This window comes from Colius striatus, chromosome 1 (assembly GCF_028858725.1).
Source record: "Colius striatus isolate bColStr4 chromosome 1, bColStr4.1.hap1, whole genome shotgun sequence".
Classification (NCBI taxonomy): Eukaryota; Metazoa; Chordata; class Aves; order Coliiformes; family Coliidae; genus Colius; species Colius striatus.
This window is the reverse complement of record NC_084759.1, coordinates 50235041-50255325: the sequence shown is the minus strand read 5'-3', so window position 1 is coordinate 50255325 and position 20285 is coordinate 50235041. Positions and strand designations below refer to the sequence as shown.

Genomic DNA, 20285 nt, shown 5'->3' with positions numbered 1-20285 from the left:
TTCTCCCAAGGAGTGCTACAGACATTCTAAAAAGCATCTTCAAAACATCTTTCCAATCACTAATAAAACAAAGCTAAACACTTAACGATACTACCCAAATAGAGCTTTCCAGTTAACTGTTTTCTTAATCCTAACCACAGTATTTCTCATGCAAGTTCAGATTTTCTTTTTTTTGTATGCCTCCTTTGGACAGCAATTGGTTTTGGAAGCATTTGTGGATAAGGGCTTTCATTTGAAAAATATGCAAATATAAGAATTATTTATTTTAAAGTTCTACGAAGTCCCTTGAAAACAAACTTACTCTAAAAATGCCTGTATTGTACTATACACCAGCACACTGGGATTCAAAACACTAAAAAATACTGAACAGTTACCCCTCTTTCCACCTTCCCACCCCCAGAAATTTTTCTACTCACTGCAGTAATGATCTTACAAATGACCATTTAACAACAACTTCGGATCAGAATATATTCCTACTATCTTCCAGTTTCAGTGAATGGGTATTCCCACTGAATGTTTCCAGACTGAGCATTTTTGTTGGCTTCAAACATCAAATCCTAAAAAAGCAGCAAAAACAATTCTCAAAGGAGACCAAGAATACCTTGAGGAAAGAGAGGCTGAAAAATCACTGGAAAGATTATTCAGGAGAGAGTTATACATCTCACTGAATTTCAGGAAGTGTTAAAACCTGCTATAAATTTTAAACCAGGCAATCCTCAGCAATTTACTAGGTGGTGTTCTGTTTTGTTTGTTTGTTTTTTTCTTTTGGTCAAATGTTCTTAAATCCTGTATAGTATTTAAGGGCACAAAAAGAAACCTCAGAAAACGATAAAACTCCTGATTTTCATAGTTCAGATAAACCTATTGTCATTATACTCAGCATGCTATTATTACGCACAATTTGTATGCCAGTGTGATGACTGGGTTAATTAAAACCTCTTGTAATAACCACGCAGTTAAATTGCAATTAGTGCCACACATGAACTTTATGGCAGTTTGATTTTGCTCAGTGCAATTCTGCAGAATGTCTACTTATGGTTATTTACAGTTTGGAAAACTGGAGCATCATATCCTTTACATTTACAGACCACCGGACAACCATGTGAGCTTCATATCAATCATGGTGAGATACTGTCCTCTAAATTGACATTGACAGAAGAAATTGGCCACATTCTTTGTTTTTTTGGTTGGGGTGTTTTGGTTTTTTTTCACTATCAAAATGGGTCTTTCAGACCTGCAATTCTACTGAAAGGATTTTACATGAAAGGACTAACAGTCCTGTGGTGCTCACTGAACCAGATATGCCGAGTCTCTGTGATTGGCTATGCTGTAATCTTTAAACGCTTCCATTGTGCTAGAATTAAGTGTCAGGAATCCTGAGACTGTCTGCTTCACCTTGGGTCAGAGGCTGTTGTGAAATATGCTGAAACAATGAGCAGTGTGCCTGCAGTCTATTTCACTAGTTCTTACTACTGTTCATAGGGTAACAGGGAAGAAAACACTTCTCTGGATCCAAAACCTCTTGGGAACCAAAACCAGGAGTCTGAAAATTGCCTTTTCTGTTTAACTGTTTCATGCTTGCTTTGTTAAGTGTAACAAGCACTTTAAGTTGCTGATATACAGAGACAGGACTTTCTGAAAATGAGATATGTATCAAGCATTCACTAGACTGACAGTCTCTCAGACCTGTAAGCCACCAGTGTGGCTGTGGTCCACATAAGCATTTACGACCCCTTTTATTTAATACATGTTTGAGTTAGTCTTTCAGTTCTATCAAATCACAAATCTACCACCATTTCTTACAGTTAAATCCTCTCAAACACTCATGAGCAAACTGACAGCAGAAGTCTAATAACTATAAACCAAAGCCAGAATTAAATGGCAGGAACAGACTGTTTGAAAATGCACTTGTTACATGGTTAAGTTTATTTTATTTTCTAGGAATACACAAGTGATTAGTTTGTTTGAGAAACAGATTCTTGGTAAGTCAAAAACACTTCCAGCAGCAGATTACAAATCGAACTATCTGAAACATTAATCAAGAAATCAAGGCATTAAATGTCTAAGGAGTTTCCTTGATTGAGGTTTAATTCTTGCAGGTGTATGTGTAATACCTTTTGGTAGATGGCTTTGTGACAGAGGTGGAAAAAAAAGATCAACAGGATATGTTCTTTTTTGCACCTCATTCTGCCAGCCAGCCTCTGTGAGGAGCACAGGAGAAGATGGCTTCTCTGTCACCAGGCAAGACAAGAGTTTGTCACTTTCTGATCATTTAAACAGGCGAAAATGAAGATAACATTAGCTTCTCCTTTTAACTTGTAGTAATCTCCAGCTGAGCTCCCGCTGCAGGAGCCATCCAATTTCACTTATTTAAGCTCACTTCACTGGTTTGTCTTCTCTTCGTTAAACACAAGAGGGAGCACCAGCATTTCAGTATTTCCAAACACTTTCTGGTTTTATCGTTCGCTGCTAGTAACAGTTGCTTATTCAATATCAAACTTCTGTTGCAAAGAAAAATGTATTTTGATATGTGAGAGCACGCACAGGTGCACAGAAGATTAAAGTATTCCCTACTGAGGCAAAATTCAGTTCTTGAAAACAAGGAGAGCAAGCATCTGGTACAACAGGCTATTTTTCCCTCAAAACAGGAAAAAAACATTAATGAGATTGCTTTAGTAAACGACAGTGAAATCACAGAACCACAGAATCTTAAGGGTTGGAAGGGACTTCAAAAGATCATCTAGTCCAACCCCTCTGCCAGAGCAGGACCACCTAGGGTAGGTCACACAGGAATCCGTCCAGGTGTGTTTTGAATGTCTCCAGAAAAGGAGACTCAATAACCCATCTGGGCAGCCTGTTCCAGTGCTCCGTCACCCTCACAGCAGTGTTTACAACACGGGAAAATAATGCAGAAATTGTGTATCATTTCTTTTGTAAATTTTGTGTTGACTTTGACTAGTTGGCTCTTTTTCATCATTGTAACCTCAGGACTCTTGACAATACATCTTAAGCACCCAGAACTCTAAGCAAACTCTGAAGTTACAGCAGTAACTTAAAATTTTATAAACGTCATCTATAGGTTTAAGAATTTTACAGAACTTGCAAAAGAAAGTCTAACACAAGCTGAAAGGGAAAACACTGTGAACAAACAGCCTGGAGAACTACAGAGTAAAGCTGATACTTAGAATAATGCTTGCACAAACTATTAAACACTCAAGTTGTAGTCACCTGTGAGATAAACCTTAAATGGGCTTCCCAAATAACGACAATTTCAAAGCAATTTTATTGAAAATTGTAATTAAAAGCTCATGTGATACATGAAAAGTGCATTTATACTTTTTCAAGTGAGACAGAGTTGGAAGGGTTTCAAGCTCAAGAAATAACCAAACCAAGGCAACCTTGCCAAATGCAACAGGTTGCCTCACACCCAACCAGAAAGTATTAAGCAAAGATGAGTGCAAACTGCAGATATGCACACTCCAGACCACACACCAGCAAAGCTGTGGTAGCATCATTCAGAAAAAAATGGGTGGATTACATACAGCAAAAAATAAGGAAAACAATTTTCTGCAATATATAAATAAAAGTACAACTTGGAGATACTGAACTAATTATTCCGCTTTGTTTGGCACTAGTGCAGTATCAGTGCCATTGCTGTATACCTTTTTGGGAACCAAGGAAGAGACAAAACTGCTAAAAGCTTGCAAACCAGGTTTCTTTAATTTTTTAATAACAGTTTTGCAGAAGACTACCATTCCTAGCAGTTGGATTCTAGGAGCCACAGTGCATAACTTGCATGTGACTGAGACTTGTATCCTCCTCCTTCAAAGCCAGTGCTCCAGCTCAAGTTCTTGAGACTCTTCTCATAACTTGTAATTTTCTAATTAACTCTGATTTCCTTCATAATTTTGCAGGCACTGATTGTAAAATAAAATCTAATAGCCCACTAAATATGAGTTATTTAATACACTTTTAATTTGTGTCTTCTGCTCTTTAATTACTAAAACCTTTAATGGTTTTAATTCTGCTACTCCTTTCATGAGAGACTAACCCTCAGCCAGTCTGGCAGCAAAAATAGTTTCTCCTTCTGATTGGGGATGGGAGAGAAGGAAATGATTTTTTTTTAATGGCTTAATGTCAGGGGAAATCCTAATGTTCTCAGCCAAGTTACCCTGCAGCCAGAATAGAGCACTGCCAGTTCAAACCCTTCAAAGGCAGTTCAACGAAACTGCTTCTTGTGAGAGGCTGCCAGCTCTCCCAGTCCAAGTCTGCTTCAGTGGATGCCAAGGTGTTTCATTTAAGTTTGGTGAAAACACTCTGTGGTTCTCCTCTGAAAAGCAATTATACAAAACCGGCAGTAGCCCCTTCCAAAGATCAGCTGCCTGTGTCTAGTTAGACTGATTTATCTATACTCTCTTGTGGTTAAAATACACTTCATTGCTCCTTACTTCTGTGTGCCCTGAAAGTATAGCTCTGACATAGTGGGCTACCATTATACCTTCTTGTCTGATTCGGGTGGAATTGTTCATTAAGTCTAAGTCTATCCAGAGTCACCTGTGTAAACCAGAAGAAATTCTGCAGAAATGTGTCTGTCAGTGAAAGCAGAAATGGGCCTGTATAACCTCTATCCAGCATGTAACTCACTTAAACAAAAAAACCCAACATATTACAAGACATAAAGAATTTCTGAAGCAAAAAAAGTTGATTGAATCAGTGGATTTCCATGATGTCTTTGCACTTTATGGCAAGCTGCAATTCATGCTCCAAAATGATGAAGAGAAGAGCAGTTCTGGAAGTAAGCTCTGCAACAAAGCTATTGTGGCCCTTGTGGCCAAGAAGGCCAATGACATCCTGGAATGCATCAAGAAGAGTGTGGTCAGCAGGTTGAGAGAGGATCTCCTCCCTCCCTACTCTGCCCTGGTGAGGCCTCATCTGGAGTCCTGTGTCCAGTTCTGGGCTCCTCAGCTCAAGAGGGACAGAGAACTTCTGGAGAGAGGCCAGTGCAGAGCCACCAAGATGATCAGGGGACTGGAACATCTTTCATATAAGGAAAGGCTGTGGGAACTGGGGCTGTTTAGTCTGGAGAAGAAGAGATTGAGGGGAGATCTCATTAATATTTATAAATATCTAAATAGTGGATGTCAGGAGGTTGGGGCATCCCTTTTTTCTGTGGTATTTAGCAACAGGACAAGGGGTAATGGGATGAAGCTGGAACACAAAAAGTTCCACTTAAGAAAAAACTATTTCACTGTTCAGGTGAGGGAGCAGTGGCACAGGCTGCCCAGAGGGGTTGTGGAGTCTCCTTCCTCAGAGGTCTTCAAGACCCGCCTGGACATGTTCCTATGTGACCTGATCTAGGTTGTCCTGTTTCTACAGGGATATTGGACCAGATGATCTCTAAAGGTCCCTTCCAACCCTACCATTCTATGAGTCTATGATTCTATGTAAGTCAATAAAACCTTGCTCACTTACAGTAACAGTCATAATGCATTATTTCATTTAGCACAAGACACTGTCAACAATGCCTTAGATGATTGGAGGGTCACCTTTTCAGGACAATAAAGAATCAAAAAACATCTGAAAAAAGAGATGAGGGAATAAATCCCACTATGTGGTTATCATTTCAGGCAACCTAAATGTTTCTCCCTCATTCCAAACTACATCTCATGGGATTAGTGGTCTTACTTCCTGTATCTGTGTATTAAGCACTTCAGTGGCTCCTCACCCTCTTATTTGGACATGGATGAACCAGTTCTCTTTGAAGATGTTTTGCAATGTACAAGATGATCACTTACTCATACATGTTTATATCATTTCAGAGTGCAAATAGTCTGAAAAACTAATTTGCTTCAAAATACCTGGATTTGCCCCAACCAAGTTTTTCTTTTCCAGTACAAATGGTAGGTAGTGATTTAAGGGTCAACTAAGATAACAGAAGTCTGCTCACATCAGTAGCTCTCTTTGTGAACAGTTATTCTGCTACACACTGAAAAAAAAAAAAAAGTAGAGAAAACACATACACAATTGACAGAAAGGTTGAGTTCTTCCTTTACACTTACTCACGACTCTTACTTGGCTTTGGAAAAACAGTGAAAAGCCTCCTTTCTTCTCTTTCTGTAAATATAAAGAATCAGACTTCACCATTTTCAGCTTCTTAGATCCTCTTCCCTACTTACAGTCCAGCTCCTCAGTGGACAAATTCAGACAAGCCTGCCATGGTGCCAAAGCAGAGTTAGATATCTAGCATGTCAACTCAAACCAGAACTTGATGCCCAGATGAATTGAAAACAGCACTTTTCAGAAAGGTGTCAGACACGAGCTTGGTGCTGGATTTGAACCTCTTCTCGCCAAAGGTGAGAAACACATCCTCTCTCGTTCCCATAAATGAAAGGAAAATTGTCTGAAAGAAAGAGGAACTGGAAATTACGTATCTTGAAACAGGCACCAAAAGCTGTGTCACCGTATACTCCAATCCTGAAAGCTGAGGAATGCAGCAATTGACTTTATTTAGTCAGGAACAATTTCATAGCTTCAGCCTCTGCTACTTCAAAATATACAATTTTAGAATAGTGTGTGTCCAGTAATATGTATCAATTTTACTTTTTTCTTTACTGTTTGCACTTGGGATGAATTTGCACAGGTAAATGAAAGAAGTTGATCATACAGAAACACACACTTTTACAAAATGTGTGCGTATCTATGGATGTATTAGTTGCCTCTGCAAATATTCTATGTATAATTTGAAACCCTTTTTCTACACATTAGAGGCAAGTAGGCCAATTGCACTGGAAAAGGGCACCAATTTTGTGAAGAATTCTGCAGCACAATGCTTACAACAGGGATTCCAATATATGGGAGATGCTCTGGGATGTGGTTATCACTATTTCTATGTTAAATGTTGTAACAGAGATTTTGTTGTTATTTGGAGAACACCGATTTTCATTATAAAATCAGTAAAACAGTATAGGCATTTATAGTGACAGTATACACTGTGTGGTATAGAGGACAAGGGTAGTACTTAAGATCTCAGAAAGTGCAAGCCACTGAATGGTATGGGAAGCAAACCAGAAGAGATGGAAAGAGTTGTCAAATCACTGGGTATGTTTAGGCAGGAAGAATGTCTACTATTAAATGAAAACTTTTCATTACCTACAAACAAGCCATAAACACCTGTTTTGCTGATTTTCATGATGTTTTTAGGGCTCTCCATTCTCTTTTCTGATAAACAAAGCCTAGTTTAACCTCAGAAAAAAAAACTTTTTGTCACCAACAAGGAGCTTTTCCACTTTGAAACAATGGAGAAATGAAATATAACACTTGAGGAATCTAAATTAGATGGAGGTCATGACTGCAGTACACTTACTCCATGCTGCATTAAAAAAAATATGAGTGATAATGTCATACTTTATTATACAAGTATCACAGTTTTTCACAGCTACATCTGGATGCATATCTGTGAATGGAGAGACATGGAAGGTAATGATGCTCAAATGTGCATTTGGTTAGCTATCAAATCTTCCTTTAGAACACAATGTTGTTATAATATGCACATGTAAAAAAATGAGGACTTGAATCCAGTTACTGTTCAGTAGTTTTCACAAATCAGCTTATATTGATCTTGTGAAGTAATTTAAATTCATCAAGTTATCAAGTAATTTAAACTCAGCAAAGCAGTGATGGCAGAGACATATGCCAAAAGCTTCAGGCAGCACTCCAGAATGTTATTCCAAAGTCTGCTTTGACGAAAATTACATATTTAATTTTTTACTCTTTTTGAAAAGTATGACAGAACTGTATGGCATGTTGTTCACTGGGGTTGGTCTTTTACAAATTCCTGATGGGAATACGCATTGCTGGAAGTTAGAGGAGTTCATGGCAGAGTCCAGTTAGATAATTTGGTGATAGGAACAATATAATTAACTCTCCCACAATGGCATATTTAGTTTGTGTCTGTGCAATCTCTAAACCAAGGCTCATTTTCCCTCCGCAGTTTATCATCAGTACCTCCACTTCTCTTGAGAACAAATGTACCTATTGCTGATATAAAGCTTTTGCAGTCAACTCTTTTGAGAATCTCTAGGTTATCACTGTTGATCTCAATTTTTATCATCCCATCTTGAGGAATTCCATACAGACTTTGAGATTGTGTAAGGAACAATTAATTACCTTTGATCAAATATCTGTGAAACTGACAATGTGCACTGCCTTGTTCAGACTCGGTTTTATAGCATGGTAGTGAACACCTTGCCCGGCAATGTACATTAGCCATGAGATGAAGCCAATGCTCACACTGTGCACTAGAAGAACACAACAAACATGACAGGTTCCTGCTTTGTCTATGATGCCCATAAGGGGGTCTTACACCAACACAGAACCTAACTCAAAGACACCTGGCTCCTGGGTACTTGCATTTCTGAAGGCCAGTCTTACTAGTAATGACTGAAGTGAAGAAGGCATTAAATACCTCACCAGTTCCCTGTCCCACTCAGCAGCAGACACATATCTTACTTTTGCTGTTTATGTACTTGTAGAGTTCATTTTTGCTGCCATATTCAACTCTGGGTCAGTCTTGGCTTTTATAACCCTATATACTACTGGACAGCAACCCTTGTGGCATCTGTCTGTGCTTCCACCTCTTAAACATTCTCTTTTTCTAAGTACAGTCAAGAGCTCTTTGCTTATGCCATGCTGGACTCCTAATGCCTATTTTTTATTTCCTACTTGTCAGGATAGAGTTTTCTGGAGCTTGGAGCAGATGTTCCCCAAACATCAACCAGCTCTCTTGGATTCCTCTATTCTCCATGGTCATAACCCATAGGATTCTTCCAAGCATATCTTCAAAGAGGCTAAAATCTGATCTCCTGAAATTGAGGGTTGTGGAGTCTTCCTTTTTGCACTGCTTTCTCCTCTTAGGATATTGTTCTCTTACCATCTCAAGGCTGCTTCTGACTTTCACATTCCTAACACATTCTCCTTGTTGGTACGTGTCAGATCCAGCAGAGTACTCACTCTTCCTTGTTAGCATCTATGCCAGCTGTCACCAACACACTCCAGAAATGTCCTAGATTGCTTGTTCATTGTTTTGAAAATATCAGGGTTCACTCCTTCCAGAAGATATCAGGGTGGTTACAATCTCTCATGAAGTGTGTCCCTTCCAAAGCAACATCTGAAGCAAGAAAAGGTTGACAGGCAGCATCTTTACTGCTATCAGCAGGACAGAGTGCCCTCTATCCACAAGTCCTCTCATGTTTTCTCCGTACTTTTGAAGAAAGTCCTCCCATAGGAGACTATTTCCTCCAGCTGATATTTTTCACTTTCCTTACCCACTGAAAAATGAAACAATGACCTCGTCCCATCACGTCCACAAAGATGAAGGCTTTTGACAACCTGAAAATACAACAATGCTGGCTGCATCAGTCTCACAGTGCATGGAAAAATCCTCTGGAAAGTGTCAGTGACATCTTCAGTGAGTACAGAAAAATGCACATTGTTTCAAGCAGGAAAAGAAGCATTATGGCCAGAGGAAGAAGACAAAAACAGACCAGGGAGAATTTGTAAGGAAAGATCAACAGGGATAAGAAAAAAGGGATGTCCCAACCTCCTGACACCCACCCTTTAGATATTTATAAATGTTAATAAGATCTCTCCTCAACCTCCTCTTCTTCAGACTACACAGCCCCAGTTCCCACAGCCTTTCCTCATAAGGAAGATGCTCCATTCTCCTGATCATCTTGGTGGCCCTGCGCTGGACTCTCTCCAGCATTTCCCTGTCCCTCTTGAGCTGAGGAGTCCAGAAATGGACACAAGAATCCAGATGAGGCCTCACCAGGGCAGAGTAGAAGGGAAGAAGAACCTCCCTTGACCTGCTGGCCACACTGTTCTTGATGCATCCCAGGATGCCATTGGCCTTTTTGGCCACGGGGGCACATTGCTGGCTCATATTTACCTTATTATCAATCAAGACTCCCAGGTCTCTCTCTGCAGAGCTGCTCTCCAGCAGTTCAACCCCCAGCCTGTACTGGTGCATGCGGTTGTTCCTTCCCAGATGCAGAACTCTGCACTTGTCCTTGTTGAACCTCATGAGGTTCCTCTCTGCCCAACTCTCAAGCCAGTCGAGATCCTGCTGAATGTCAGCACAGCCTTCTGGGGAATCAGCCAGTTCTCCCAGGTTGGTGTCATCAGCCAACTTACTGAGGGTACACTCTGTCCCCTCCTCCAGGTCATTGATGAAGATGTTGAACAAAATTGGCCCCAGAACCGATCCCTGTGGAACTCTGCTGGCCACAGGCCTCCAATTGAATTCTGTGCCATTGATCACCACCCTCTGGGCTCTGTCATTCAGCCAGCAGCTTAAAGTATGAATGTACATTAGATTTAAATACAAATATCCATGTAAAGTGTTAAGAAAAAAATCTTTTACATATAGTTATTTACACAAACATACACGTGATGAACAGACTGCCCAAAGACACTGTGGATGCCCCATCTCTGACAGTGTTCAAGACCAGGCAGAATGGGGCCTCTAGGAATCTGGTCTAGTGGAAGGTGTCCCTGCCCACTGCAGGGGGGTTGGAACTAGATGACCTTTAAGGTCTCTTCCAATGTACACCATTCTATGATTTGGTGATTCTATGATTAGATAAAGACCTGTACAAATACATGTAACTCTAAGCAGGATACTCTGTTGATTCTCATATTAACATTTGCATACGTATATATCATACTTACAAACATTTAAAGATTTTTTTTTCTGCTTCTTTAAAACTCACAAAAGTTCTTACTGTGATGATTTGTTTTTAGAACTGCGTAGACTGCTGCGTGCCTGAGCAAGCCACTGTTTGCTGGCTCATAATCATCTTTTCTGTGTCTGTTAGAATCACTGATGCATTAATTGCTTATCAAAATTTTAAACACTTCATGAATCACTCTGAAGACAAAATAAATAAATACTAATGAGCTAATTTCAACGGAATTCACATCTTCTGCCTCTTAAAGCTCAAAAAATTAGGTCTTGATACCTAATATATGGTCAAATAGGAAATGTAATCAAGCCATCCTCAGTAACTGAGAACTCACTGCCTAGGTTACCGTGTTTCAATGGATCAGACTCTTATTTGACCAGATTATACATCAAGGAGAGAAAAGACTGATCAACTATAACATAGAGATGAAGTGAAAAATACATCCACCTGCATAGATCTGATGCAGATTGAGTAAAAAATGAAGTATTTACTTTTAAAAATTTGGAAGTCATGGTATTTGAAAAGATCTTGACACAACAGAAGTAAACTCTTGATCTTCAAACAAACACATTGACAAAAAATATCATTATAAAAGAAATCTCAGTATTCCTTGCATTGTATGAGGGAAAGGGAGAAAGAAGACACAGAAATTTCTGGGAGTATCAAAATAAAGCATTTTATTTTTGCATCAATCTGAAATGTTCATTTAAGCCAAAATACAGGGTGAAAGGCTCTTCATCCATTTAGGTTTTTATTAAAATTGAATGAAATATACTGTTTTGGAGAGTAAAATCTTTCATTTTGAAAACATGAGTATGCTGAAACACTTTAAGTCTGGGCCAATGACAGTATATTGTTGAAAATCCAAGTCTGAACCCTTTAAAACTAAATGACCCAAAATGAAATAGTAGAAGCCCTTCCCTTGAGCCTTTACTTTCTTACTCTAGCTTGTTCATGAAAACTGTAGGCAAAAAAGATCCTCCCCAAAACCCCAGGAGAAATGAGAAATATTCCTAGGAGGCGACTGTAGCTCTGAAATCTATTAGAAGTTGGACAGACGTCAGTGAGACACTTTTCAGCCAAACTGTTAGTGAAAAACTTTTTCCAAAAAAATCTCAGTTTTTACCAAGGAATTTGAGCAGCAGGAGATTGTGTCTAATGTAGCTGGCTGGTACAAAAACCGTAAAATGGGAAATTCATAGAAACGGCCAATTTCCCTGTCACTCACTGCCTACAAGCAAGACCAGGAACCCATTTTAACAGACTCTGGGTCTTAGTAAGAACTGGTTAGGTCAAGCTGTTCATTGCCACTGGTTGTATCAGCTGCTTAGCGGAAGACACTGTTTCATCTTCAGCTAGTCATGTAGAGAGGCAGGCTGTAGCAGTCCTAGAAGTATAACTGCCCCTCAGCTGACGACACATCACAGTGACACCCAGACACTCCCTTTAGACCTGTGTATCCTGTAAAACTAAAAGCCATCTCCCCAGATCAAGATACGCCATCCAGCATTAAACACTGGATATGTCAATGTTGGTGAAGTCTGCATTCAACGAAAAAAAGGATTGTGGATTGAATGCAACATACGAATAATTTTGCAGTTTACATAACCTTCATAAATTTGCAGATCCACTTTCTTTCTAATGTGTACCTAAATAACATGTATTTTCCCTAACAGTATCTTAAAGTCTTAATTTCATGCATTGACAGCTAACACAGCTCTAACACACCTTGCTTTTTTCTCTCAAGTATGTGTAAGGAAGGTCTTAGTTCATGCTACAAATGGATTGTACTACTTTCTCTGAAACCTAATAAATTATGCAAATAATAGATGCAAAATCATAGGTTCTTTAAGACAGATTGCTGCTATTTAAAAGAAGGATTGTTTAAATTCATCGTTATGTGCATATAAGATAACAGTGAAGTGATTAAACATCTCTCCTAAGTTCGTGAAAACCAAATTTTTGTGTCAAAATAATTATTCTCAGCATGTTGTGTAACAAGTTTCTGATCTGCAAACAAATATTATTGCTGAGATTTAACACTCTCATTTACACAAATGTCAGCCTATTATTCCAATTTTATAGAACATTTGTGGAATTAGTTTTTCAATTTACTTTCCCCTTGTTACTGTTTTAATGTTCCAAACTTAATGACACTTTCTACTGTTCAGCAGAACTTAACAGAGTTGTAAAGTTAAACCAAAAGCTGATCAGTGCATCCACCAAAAATATAAACTTCTAAATAAAAAGGGTGAAGGACTGGAAGCTTCCATTGGATTGTCCAACAAAAAATTCCACTCAGATGTGGTTTCACAGGAAATGGGAAAAGATAAATTCCACATAAGAATTCCTTTCATTTGGAAAGCCTTTACCATAAATGCTGACAAAATGTTGAATCTCCACTTGATGTTAAACTTGTGAATAGAACATGGGAAATTAGCAGGTCGTGTGCGTGAATAAAAACCCACAGACACAAATGTCATTAAAATTTATAAGTATATAAATGGTGGGTGTCAGGAGGTTGGGGCATCCCTTTTTTCTGTGCCATGTAGTGACAGGAAATGGGGTAATGGGATGAAGCTGGAACACAAAAAGTTCCACTTAAATATAAGAAAAAACTACTTCACTGTTCAGGTGAGGGAGCCCTGGCACAGGCTGCCCAGCGAGGGTGTGGAGTCTCCTTCCTTGGAGGTCTTCAAGACCCGCCTGGACATGTTCCTGTGCAACCTGATCTAGCCGGACCTGCTTCTGTAGGAGGGTTGGACTAGATAATCTCTAAAGGTCCCTTCCAACACCTACCATTCTATGATTCTATTAAATATATTCAGCACCAGAGAAACAGTCAGACAAGTAATAATTACCAATGTTACTTTTCTTAGTGTCACTTTTGCACCAAGTTTGGATAAAAATCACTTCTTACCTGCTTGGATAACTCCGGCCCATTGATATGAGCCTGTACGAGGGCATCATTAACAAGCGAATGAAAGTTTAGAAGCACATGCTCAACATCCTGTGTTCCACTCATGGCACTTGAAAGCTCCTCCAGGGACTGAATATACATCTGCCAGTGAAGATCAACTTCTGCCATGTTAGCTAAGCAGCCTCGGATGACATTGAGGCAGTAGCCCATACAGGGCTTACTTGAAGTCAGCCCTTGGCAATGAGGACAGTACTGCATTCTCAGTAAAGCTTTGCTGCAGTCTTTAGAGAAATGCAGATGATCTGTCGTATTGATCACTTCAATCCCCAAATTCAGAGCCTGCAAGAAGGTCCGGCTGGATAGCAGTGATCTTCCCATTTGTCCTATGGTTTGTCTGGGAACGTTACCAAAGGGCCTGATGGCCCTTCTCGCCGTTCGGAGGCACTCTGCATATTCCAGTGAAATGTCAGTCAGACCAGGGTTAATCACATGGTTGTAGACTACTGGGAACAGAGTATCGAAAAATTTGTTGACAAATTCCTCCATGCTAATGTCTGTGCCAAACATGAAGAGCCCAACATCTGTGAAAAACTCCTGAACACGTGTGGTAGCCTCAGCAGCCATGTTTCTATATGCATTGCAGAAAAGCGTGCTCGTGTAATTCTCAGCAAGTCTGATGAGCATTTCAAAGGTTTCTGTATTAAAAAAAAAAAAGGGTCATTGTTTTTCAGGTTTTGAAAATAAGAAATTGGAGTAAGAGCCTAATTACATCAGGACATCTTATATTTACCATAAATACATTTTTGCATTAGAATTTATGAAGAGACAAACTTCCCACAAACTGTGACAAATGTCATTTGTATGCAGGTAAATGCCTCACAAGTAATGTTACAACACAATTAACGATCCATAGCATATTGATTGTAAGCCGAAGTATCAACTTTTAAAATACAACAAAGGTCTACTGTATCTGCCTAATGTGTATACATATAAATATATATATAAACTCTCTCATCTCATGACTCTCTGCAAGTTGCAATGGAAAGTTAAAACACTCCCAGCCACTCCAGGTCGTTCCTCTTACCAGCCTAAATGGACGGGCAAATGCAACATTAAAGAACTTAGCTCACCCAATCCATTAAGACTTAACTTTTAAAAGACCAAACAGTGCTGTTTTATTGTCTTCCAAAGGAAGGAGATGTCTGAAACCCACACAAGAATACGCTTTTAAACAATGCTCTTTGTTCTGTCAACTGCTATGGTCAAGCAAAATGCTGGAACGTGCAGAACTGCCCTCCTTGGGCACTGTGACGGGCACCCTCTCTGAGCCTCAAAGCCTGCATAACTGGTAAAGCCTGAATGGAAAAATTGCTTTTTGCTTTGTACATTAGGTAGCAATCCCTAACTACACTGATCAGTTTTTACTAAAACAAAGTAAACTAGAGAAGTATTCTCTCCTGACTTATCTGTGATTTGCAGGTAAGGAAAAATGCTGGTTTTCAAAACAGAAAAAGGGTCTTCGAATTAAGGAGCTTCCTGCTGGAGAAGCTTCAAGGAAGGCAAAGGAGCAATGTATAGATCAAAAGGAAACTTCAAGTTGAGAATAAAAATACACAGAAACACATATTACAAGTATTAATCCATTTTATCCACCGGATGGCTAAGACTCAGTAACTTTCTTTTATTCATTCAAGCTTTACAAGTTTTGAAGTATTTACTTTTTGACATTTACAGTGAATAGAACTCAACTGAGAAAAAGCAAGAGGTACAGTTAAAGTTGTCCAATCAGTGATGTTAAAAACAGGTAGATTCAAATAGTGTCAAACTACATCAAGCAATTACTGAAGCATTCTGAAGTCAGATGGTTAAGTGTCCAACTGAAAGGAGGACTAGAAAACCTACTATAATCTTAATATAATAACCCAGAGTGAGTAGCACATCTTTAAGATATATATATATATAGATAGATAGATAGATACACATAAGAATAAATGTCTTATGTTGTGATAAACTTGTTCAGGTCAATGAAGTGATTCTCTCCTACTTTAGTGGGTTGGAAATTGCATGACTTGTGAAAAGAACACAGAGAAGACATATTAAACATATTAAACTAATCTGCTTATACTTTCTACGTATTCTTTGTTTCCTCCAATAAAAATGAGACACATACAAATCACACTCCTTACCTCTATTTCTCTGCTATTACCTTTTTTGTTTCATATTTCACATGACCTTTACAATCAATTTTGCCACGTCTCTCCTTTCCTCTAACATTGACATAAGAAAACAAGTGTGGAGAGCTCACAGTAAAGAGCAGGGAAGCACATCCCATTGGTTTCTTTTTGGTTTTCTTCATTACTATGGCACATTCATGTGTGCATATCTCCTAAAGTGATGTTCACTATAATCATTCATTCGTGCCAACTACCACAGTGATCCAGCAAGTGGTTTATTTGTTTCAAAATTCAGACCCCTAAGGTAAGGGCCCTGACTCCCACCAAGGAAGACCTATTCAATACACCAACACCTCTTCAGTTTATCCCATGAGTTCACACACGTTAAGTGCCAGCTGAGTAACTGTAGAGCACTGCTGCCCGCATCATCACCAGCTCTGTGAATTTTCTCAACCTCAGCATCTCAGGTTGTACCTGAGACACCTGCACTGAACCCTGTGTTTTCAGGTGTACACATGTGTATGGGAGACCCACATCCTTCTGGAGCAGCAGATGAGACACAACAGATCAGACAGGGCATATTAGATTGATGTCCACTTCTAGGCAAATGAACCAAGGATGAGCTCTCCATCAGATATAAAGGCAGTTTGGACATCTAGCTCACATGGAGGCACATACACATGGACAGCTGCTTTAAATATCCTACTGTATATTACGTCTCATTTTTACTGGAGGAACAAGGAATGCAAAGAAAGTACAGGTGTACTATGGAGGCTTTATTTAGTTGTCTAAGAGTGTTTAACACTATTTTCTGTGGTAGATGCCCTTTATCCACCTGTTCAACAGAGCATGGGTATCCTGCAGGTCCTGTGTCAACAGCTGCAGGCTTTCTGTGGATGTTTTGCATTTTAAATGGTACTAGATAGCTCTGCCTAGACAAGCAAACTGGATTCTAGATACTCAGTTATCACTGACTTCATAAAAAAGCTTGTAGCAGCAGAATAACAAAGACAAAAAATCTCAGTCAAATTAGTTATCAGTTTAGACAGTTTAAAATAATAAATTGTGGATATCACTAAAGCCTTCTAGGAAAACGGCTATTTTTATAATTGTAGACTCAGTCTTCTACACAAATTCTGCCAATGCTTCACATGCAGTTTGTTAAAGTTGGTAATGTTAGTAAAATAATGTTACACTAATCTCTTTAGAATGACATGTATGAGGCTTTTATGACCCTCCTCAATTTGTTATTATTACTGTTTCTTAGATGAAAACCATAAAGTACACGATCTAAAATGCCTCTTACAATTCATGCAGTATCCCACTACCAAGGGCACAAATATTACATGAAAGAATAAATCATACTGCACATGGATAACCAATAGATTTTACAATGTGATCTAAACAATAACAAACCTTCAAGACTGAACCACCATATTGCTAGTGCCCCAGTAAACCACAGATGAATGAGCACAATAATTAACTGCATGATTTATTGACTATTTGTCCTTTGTTAAGCGGCATACGGTAATACTGGCCACTTGTGTTTATGATTCTGCTTCGTGCTGTTTAATTGTCATTTTAGGATTTCTTACAAAATTTGTTAATCGGGTTTATTCTACTGCCACGTTTCTTACTTTATAATCACCAAAGTGATTCCAATGATTTGCTTTTCTCTCAAACAGCCTGAAGGATGACAGACAGTAAAGCAGACCTATGTTTACTTTCACTATTGAACAGAGCCTGTGAACAGCTTACCATGGCAATCTATGTCATTTACAACACTTCCAGAGACCTCAATGACAAATCAAGTTATGCTGGTTCACCCCTGCAAATACATCACAGATTTAACAATGTGTTGCTCTTTCTTTCAAGTCCATTGCCCAGATTAACATCATCAGTCCTAATTATTCAGCCACATAAAAGAAGTGGTAAGTTTTCAACCAGTATAAATCCATTACATACAAAAGACGCTTTAAAAATGTAACCAAGATGAGCCAGACAAGTTCTTTTTATCGTTACTAAATATATTTTTTAATCTGCAGGCTCAGTGTCTATTATCTCCATCCTTTATGAAATCTTCATAGTTACCACTATAACATACCCTACAGATACCTTTTCCAGTACTACTGTGAACAATGTCTAGCGCTTACCATGGAAAATGTGTCAACTTTATTTTTCCTTGTCTACACTTAAAGTTATGATTTGTACACTACTATGTATAAAAAAATCAGGGCTGCCAATATAATAATCTATTCATTTTCAAAAGAACAGTATATCTCTCTTCCCAGTTTTGCAAAGAAGGAACAAAACACAAGGCTAGGGAAAAAATGCAGACAAGCACTTGTCCAGTTTATGTATTGCATTAATTCAGCTGATTCTTCTTATCAGTACATAGATTACATTCTTTTTTGATAATCATATAATCGTTCAATGGTCGGGTTGGAAGGGACCTTTAGAGATCATCTTGTCCAATCCCCTTGCAGAAGCAGATCCACCTAGATCATGTTGCATAGGAACATGTCCAGGATGGTCTTGAAGACCTCCAAGGAAGGAGACTCCACTAGAGTATTTAACAAAGTGATGTAAAAAGAACTATCAGGTCATTGCGTTAAAAGATTTGCAATCTTTCATTAATTTTATTTAACTTTTCTGTTCTTGAGAGTTGCAGATAGTTCTAAATTATAGAGACACCACAAGGTAGTAATCAGTTCAGTGGATTACTGGCTTTAAAGAACAAAAGTATGCACATGTCATGTTGACTAGAAAACTCACAAAGAAAATAATAAAAGAAATCTCAGGTTTTATTTCTGGATATTAATCAGATTTAACAGAAATACTGTGTAGAATGAAATAAACTATAAATTGGATTTTACACTAACCTTGCAATTCTCATCTTTAATAGTTTTGGCAAAGTATCTTTCTACACCAAGTACATTTGGAAATCAATTTAATGAAACAAATTTGTACGGAATCAAGTTGTTATAAACACAAATGCATGTTCTTAAGTTTGTCCCTTCTTCTCACACATAAATGTTCTATACAAGCTGCTACATTAGAAAATGCACTAAATTCGGAATATTAACTTTTTAAATATCCATAGTGCTTAACATAGTCTAATAAATGAAAAATACAGCATTAGTAGTGGGCCAACATGTTGTGAAGTCCTATAACCTAACAGTAATTCATCAGTTTATATTAAATAAATTAATTCACATTTAGTCAGGGTAACATATAGAACTCAGTAAATTATAACCAGATAGATTAAAATTCATCTTTGAGCCACAGACATCATATTTAGCAAGAATGCCTTTGACAGTACAGAGGGGATCCAAAACTCCTGAGCCTGGATTACTGTAAGTATCAGCTCATAATATGCAGGAATCCAGATAACTAAATCCAAACAAAAGCTGAAAAATCTAATAATATTATGACTTTATTATGACTTGAAAAATCCTATGGGAAAATATTAGCCTGTTGCCAGTAGCCATCACTGTTCAGTGATGTTCTATGTTTTCCTTCTATTTATGGGCAGTGAAAATAATACAGAAGTATCAGACTCTCTCTCTGTTTTACACTCGAATCAAGTGTGTCTTGCATACATTGCTTTATTGGAGTTAAGGGGAACACGTTACAGTCTAACAAATAAAAGGCTTTCAAAAATTATGGAAAATAGCAATTATGGAACATAAATTAATCCACAATATTAATACATAGTATCTTTGTTTTAAATCTATCAAACAGGTAAATAGGTATAGGTGGGAAATTCAGTATAATTATTCCTAACTACAAAATAGTACACAGTGCCAGATATACTGCAAAATCCCCTAATCATTTATCATATCAGAAAAATGAGCCAGGAGAATCAAGTCTTCAAGACATTTACATGAATTATAAGGAATGAATACATTAGGGGATCGCCTGTGAAGGTTATATGGGAGAGAGATCAAAAGGATAAGAGCCAGCAGAAGATATTTGAGACTCACTAAAACTGCTCCTCGTTAACACATATTTGAAATTAATCAACTTCATAGATTTGGGACTCACTGAAGTCAGCAAGGAAACAGGCAGACCAGATTAAACCTGTAGCTGAACCAGCTTCATGCTACCAAGTGTTAGTGCCACACTTCAGGCTTTACAGTCATAACTACTCATCACAGACTTAAGATTTTTAATTTATTTTTGCTTTCTTTGGAAAAAAACTAAGAAACTTGAAAGTGTTGCCTAAATTCTCCTGTGTTTGACAGCAAATTACTGAGATACTTAGATGTCCCGAGTTTCTTGTATATCCTGTGATTCTGAGTTTGGTTTAATAACAGCGTGATTTTTTTTACTTGTGTGGTTTTGGTTTTTTCTTTGGTTGGATTTTGGTTGGGTTTTTGAGCTGTGTGAAATTTAATCATTCTCTTTAAAAAAATAAAAGAAGGACTAAAAAAAATAAGTAATTAT

The 20285-nt window shown here is 38.2% G+C and overlaps 1 protein-coding gene across 12 annotated transcripts in view; it reads right to left on the bottom strand.

The window, feature by feature from the left end:
• The window catches only part of GPC5 (glypican 5), a 659030-nt gene that overhangs the window by 523486 nt on the left and 115259 nt on the right, over window positions 1-20285 (bottom strand). For all 12 annotated transcript variants that reach the window (XR_009818701.1, XR_009818699.1, XR_009818702.1 and 9 more), the window contains exon 3: window positions 13663-14357. Coding sequence is in view for 7 of the 12 variants with exons in the window: in XM_061996002.1 (XP_061851986.1) it covers window positions 13663-14357 (695 nt within the window). In the remaining 5 variants the exon portion in view is untranslated. The remainder of the gene's footprint in view (window positions 1-13662; window positions 14358-20285) is intronic.